This window comes from Eptesicus fuscus, chromosome 11 (genome assembly GCF_027574615.1).
Source record: "Eptesicus fuscus isolate TK198812 chromosome 11, DD_ASM_mEF_20220401, whole genome shotgun sequence".
NCBI lineage: Eukaryota > Metazoa > Chordata > Mammalia > Chiroptera > Vespertilionidae > Eptesicus > Eptesicus fuscus.
The window spans coordinates 57,536,529-57,542,681 of NC_072483.1; the positions used below are offsets into that span (position 1 = coordinate 57,536,529).

At 60.4% G+C, this 6,153-nt stretch overlaps 1 protein-coding gene across 1 annotated transcript; it reads right to left on the reverse strand.

The window, feature by feature from the left end:
• Positions 1–2,863: 2,863 nt before the first annotated feature.
• NEU4 (neuraminidase 4) lies at positions 2,864–5,164 on the reverse strand. The gene is made up of 3 exons (XM_008138488.3): positions 4,964–5,164; positions 4,612–4,867; positions 2,864–3,858 (listed from the first exon to the last, which is right to left on the reverse strand). Exons 1-3 carry the CDS (start codon positions 5,162–5,164, stop codon positions 2,864–2,866), a joined length of 1,452 nt encoding a protein of 483 aa, XP_008136710.2.
• Positions 5,165–6,153: the final 989 nt, after the last annotated feature.

Consider the following 6,153-nt stretch of genomic DNA (forward strand, 5'->3'; position numbering starts at 1 on the left):
GCTTATAGGGGACTGAGAATGAAGGTAAGTGATGAGGGGCCACCTTGCTCCCATGGGGACTGGTTCCCCTGCGATCCCTAGGCAGCTGTAGGCCCTGGGAAGCTCCAAAGCTTCCTGGATACCCCCATCTTTTAGGCAGGTTACCCAGCAGAGGCCTTGTAAAGGAATTATGTCCAGCCGAAACCGGTTTGGCTCAGTGGATGGAGCGTTGGCCTGCGGACTGAAAGGTCCCAGGTTCGATTCCGGTCAAGGGCATGTACCTTGGTTGTGGGCACATCCCCAGTAGGGGTTGTACAAAAGGCAGCTGATTGATGTTTCTCTCTCATTGATGTTTCTAACTCTCTATCCCTCTCCCTTCCTCTCTGTAAAAAAATCAATAAAATATTTTTTTAAAAAAATGAAATTATGTCCAGGCTGGTGGAGGGGGGGGGGGCACAAAAGGTAGATGACTGGAGTGTGACAGTCAGGAAAGCTAAAACACAGTCAAATCTTTTTAAAAGAAAAAAAAGTCAGAAACACCAAAAGGAACATCATGGTTATGGCTTGGGGGCGGAGGGGGGAAGGTCATATGGGATCTTCTTTTAAATTTTTTTTATTGATTTGAGAGAGAGAGACATCTATTTGTTGTTCCACTTATTTATGCGTTCATTGGTTAATTCTTATATGTGCCATGATCAGGGATCAAGCTCACACCTATGGCATATGGGGACAATACTCTGGCCAACTGAGCTACCCGGCCAGGGCACATTTTTTTTTTTTAATTTCTTTATTGATTAAGGTGTCACATATTTGTCCTCATCCCCCCATTCCCATCCCACACCCCTTCCCATGGATGCCCCAACCCCCTGTTGAACTTAATCATTCGTTAGGCTCATATGCATGCACACAAGTCCTTTGGTTGATCTCTCCCCCCTCCAACCACCCCCCATCGATAGTCCGATCGATGCCTCCTTGTTTCTGGTTCTGTTCTTGTTCATCAGTCTATGTTGTTCATCATTTCCCCTAGATGAGCAAGATCATGTATCACTAGAGATATACTTATAAGAACTGAATGTGAGACGAGCAATAATAGTTATGCTGACAGGCAAATGAATCAGTCTGTAGTGAGTTTCTTTCTGGACCAACAGTTCTTTTGAGACCCAATTTCAATGTCCACCAGTTCCTTATGTGTACATGTCGGCACTGACCCCTCAGCTCTGGATGGTGGACAAATGGTGGTAACGGACGTCCGACTCCCTCTGGTTTGGTCTCGGCCGGACCCAGGGGCATGGCTTCACCCAGACTCAGGGGCACGTGGCCTCACCCGGACCCAGGGGGTGCGTGGCCTCACCCAGACCCGGGACCCAGCCTCACCCGGGTCCAGGGGCACACGGCCTCATCCGGACCCGGGTTCCAGCTTCACCCGTACCCAGGGGCGCGAGGCCTCACCCGGACCCAGGGGCGCATGGCCTCTCCCAGACCCAGGGGCGCGTGGCCTCACCCGGACCCAGGGTCACGTGGCCTCACCCGGATCCAGGGGCGCACGGCCTCACCCGGACCCAGGATTCAGCTTCACCCAGACCCAGGGGCGCATGGCCTCACCTGGACCTAGGGGCACGTGGCCTCTCCCAGACCCAGGGGTGCACGGCCTCACCCGGACCTCGGACCCAGCCTCACCCGAATCCAGGGGCATACGGCCTCGCCCGGACCCAGGATTCAGCTTCACCCGGACCCAGGGGCGCATGGCCTCACCCGGACCCAGGGTCGCGTGGCCTCTCCCAGACCCAGGGGCGCCCAGGGCACATTTTTTATTTTGTCTTTATAGTTTCCTACATACCCAAATTTTGTACAATTAACATATTTTGTTGTTGTTGTTGTTAATCCTCACCTGAGGATATTTTTCCATTGATTTTTAGAGAGAATGGAAGGGAGGGGGAGAGACAGAGAGAGAGAAACATCGATGTGAGAGAGACATATGGATTGGTTGCCTCCCACATATGCCCTGGGGGTGGGGATCAAGCCTGCAACCGAGGTACATGCCCTTAACCAGAATTGAATCTGGGACACTTCAGTCTGAAGGCCGACACTCTATCCACTGAGCAAACCGGCTAGGGCAAGCATATTTTATTTTTATAACCAAAAATGAAGAAGAAATAAAAAGGAGCTTCCATGAGGAAACAGTGGGGGGCAGGTTCTGGGAGGTGACCCTGCTCGCTACACTCCAATGGGCAATGCAGACACGCAGGGCAGCCCGTGTGCAGACCAGACAGCTCTGGGGGCTGCCATCCTGAGACCTGCTTTTCCTGCCCTCATCTTGCCCCCACCCCTGACGCCCCGGGGCTTGGAGAGTCTGGCCAGTGGGGTGGGGATAGGGAGCAGACGATGCAACAAGATTGGGCTGATGGTCAGAGGCGTGAGCTAGAGAACCGGGTGCCCTCCCTAGGGCTTTGGCAGGGAAAGAACTCAAGAGAAACGTCTCTGGGCATAAATGCACAACACCTTTATTTCCCGTCCAGAAACCAGAAAGCAGAGTGAGATTAAAGAGCCAGATACCAGGACAGTGCAGCACCTTGTTCTAGTCTAAGCGTCCCTAGACACCCTTACCCACAGCCCATCGCCTGCCCCTACAAGGCTGAGAGCCCACCTCCCCTGGCTTCCAGCTGTGAGCTCCCTTCTCAATGCCCAGTCCTGCTTGTTTGACAGTATTAAAACGGAACTTCTGTGTCATTGCACAGGGTCCTTCATGAAGACCTACCCTCACGGCTCTCCATAAAGAAGCCGAAGGTCAAAGGTGCTTCTTGAGGGACCACCCAGAGCTCCATCCAGGCCCTTGCCCGCCCCACTCCTCCTGGGCGCACCTGGCCAGGCCTGGTCAGAGGGCCCTTCAGGAGGGCCAGCACTGCTCCGGGGGCTTGCTCCCCAGGCCTGTTGGCTTGGGGCCCGGAAGCACATTCTCTAGGACCTCGCGCAGGGAGAACATGCAGAAGGAGATCTCCTCGTAGGACACCCTGGCTCCGCTCTCATATAGACAGGCGAAGGTCAGGGCGCCCTCAGCGGTGGGCCCGATGGATGCCAGGTCAGAGTAGCCGCTGGGGCCCTGGTAGATCACCCAAGGCTCCGTCCAGCTGTGGGGGTCCAGGGGGGACCTGTTCAGGTGGACACCCATATGGAGCCGAGCCCTGCGCCCCGCTGGGTGGGAATACAGCAGCCACGTGGGGCTCTGAGGCAGGGCGGCAGGTAGCCTAGGGAGCTGCAGGGACCAGGCCCTCCTGTCCCCACCGAGCTCAGGCCCTGGGCTGGGGTCCCCTGATCCCTCTGTCCCGCCCCCACATCTCTCTGTCCCACCCAGCCCCCCACCCCTTTGGGTGTCTCCAGCCCCCGCCTCTGGGGATTCCTGGGCTCCAGGACAGAGATTTGGAGGAAAGGGAGTCTTCCTGGAGCCCACTGACCATCCCTCATCGCCAGGCCTATTAGAGGGTGGGGCTGGGAAGCCCAGGATGCTGCCCTGGCAACCCCGGGCAGTCTCGGCCAGGGTGGGCACCAGCTCTCCCGGCAGGAAGGAGGTGCCCTCATCTGTGCTGAGGGCCTGCACACGGCTGCCCAGGGGGCTCCGGGCATTGCAGTAGAGGACACTGCCCGCCTGCCCTGCATCCACCACAGCCAGCTGACACTCGCCCGAGCGCAGGTTGGGCAGGAGGCCGCCATGGTGCCAGGTCTGGCCATGGTCATCGCTGTAGAAGGTGAAGGCGTGGGGGCTGGTCCTGCAGATCTTGCCGAAGCACTCACGCCGGTCCACGTGGTAGGTGTAGGCTGGCACCAGCAGGCGGCCCGAGCGCAGCTGGATGCCGTGGCCTGGGCCCACGGCAAACGTGGCCCAGTCTGCAGATGGGAGGGGCTGCTGGTTACCTCAGGAGCGGACAGCCACAGCCGCAGGTGGTGGGGAGGGTGGGGGGCAGTGCCCGACTAGGGAGCAGTTAGTAAGGGAGCCACCCGTTGACCGTGCCTCCGCCCTCCACTCCTTCAAGCCACCCTGAGTCCCCTGGGGCTGGACAAGCCTCCTGAGGACATTAGCACCAGTGGGAGCCCAGGCAGGCCACTTGGCCAGGTTCCCAGCATGTGAGCAGGTGGCCAGTGTGAGCATTGTCCCCGCAGGGGCAGCTGAGGGATGTGGGGGGTGAGGGGGGGAGCTTCAGGACTGGTAGCCCCTCCAGCCTGGGCCAGTCCCCTGGGGTGGGGTCCACACCAACAGGTAGCTCTTTGATTAGCTCCAGGTCTCAGAGCCGCCCCCTGACACGGTTGGGGTGGCCCCTGAGGCCGTGGTAAGGTCAACCTGCCTGCAACCGCCGCTGAGGAGGAGGAGGAGGAAGTGGTTAAGGAGGGCGGCCTTGGGGTTTGGGGGCTCAGATCAAGACACAGCTCAGGAAGATGAACAGACTGCTCCTTCTGGCGTGGCCAACACCCGTTTGCGGACTCGGGGGTGGAGGATGGTGTAGCCTCCAGGGTCCTTAGGCGGGGGGCGGGGCCGGGCAGCCGAGGGACCACTAGCCAGACCCGCCCCCACCAGCGGGGCGGACCCACCCCACCCCGCGCAGGCCCGCCCCCAGGTGTATCCCGGCGCCTGTGCCCGCCTACCCCGCTCGGTGGCGCCCACCGCCTCCGCCGTGAGGTCCCGCGCGCTGCCCCAGGTGCGCCCCGCGTCCCGGCTGGTCACGCAGCAGAGGCGCGCGGCGTTCCTGCCCGTGGCTATCTGCGCCACCTCGGGGGTTTGGCCGCGTACGGCCACGAAGAAGAGGAAGACGGTGCCGGTGCGCGCGTCGTGCACGGGGCAGGGGTTCATGGACCGGTGCTCCTCCAGGGCCGCGGAGCCCAGCACTTGGGCGGCGCCCCACTGCCGGGAAGGGGGAGGGGGTGAGGGAGGGGGCAGCCTCAGTTTCCCCTCCGCACCGGGCAACCCCCCCCCCCCGCCCGCAGCAAGGTCACTCACCCGCACGGAGCCCCCCGCCAGCGTGCCGCACCTCTGCACCAGGCGGTGGGCGTGCGCGTCGTTGGGGCTGAGCCGCTGCTCCGCGAAGGCCAGCAGGGTGGGCCCGGGGGTCACGGGCAGCAGCGCGGGCACGCGGTAGGTCAGGCCGCTCCTCTCGCTCTGGAAGAGCACGGTCCGCCTGGGGACGCGGGGGGTCCCCATGCCCTGCGGGCCCGGGACAGCGGCTCGGCGGTCAGGGTCCAGGCGCACTCCCCTCTCCCCGTCAGATGGTGGAGGGGCTTTGTAGGTGCAGACGCGGAACCACGCCAGGCGCCTCCCTGCACCCACCTCGAACCCTCTGGCCCAGGCTCCCCGCCCACTTCTTCTTCACGGCACCCCCAAATTGGCCCCTTCCTGCTGTCAACATAGCCCGCAGAGGGAACGCAGGGAGCCTGGCCAGAGCCCCCTCACCCTACACACCTGTGTGCCTGGGGCAGGTCAGCACCACCCGCCCAGGAGGCCAGCCAAGTGCACACTCAGGACCCAACGTTTTGGACAAGGAGGGGTTTAGTGTCCCCAAATAGGGGCCCCACAACCGCGGGAGCCAGCCCCACAAACACAGAGAGGCACAGGAACTGACACACCAGTCAGAAAAACAAAAACAGCTGAAACCGGTTTGGCTCAGTGGATAGAGCGTCGGTCTGCGGACTGAAAGGTCCCAGGTTCGATTCCGGTCAGGAGCATGTACATTGGTTGCGGGCACATCCCCGGTGGGGGGTGTGCAGGAGGCGGCTGGTCGATGTATCTCTCTCATCGATGTTTCTAGCTCTCTATCCCTCTCCCTTAAAAAAAAAAAAAAAAAAAAAAGTAAAACAAAAACAAAACCAGGGAGAGACTTACACACGAAGCAGAGACACACACAGATGCACACACATCCCCTCAGATACCCACACGGATACAAACAGGCTTGGGAGACAAACAGTCACACTCCACACACAGGAGGAAGGCACCCGAGCTGCTGCCACCACTTTTCTCAGGCCTGCAGGGTCACCAGGGTCAGGAGGTTCTGGGGAGTAGCCAGGAGAGGTGGGGATCACCTGCTGACCAAGGTGGCCCCAGCAGGTCTGCAGAGAAGGGGCCTGAACTCCAGGCCCCAGGGGGACATCTGCGGGGGCAGGTGACCCGCCACCCTGTCCCTTGGGCTCCTGAGA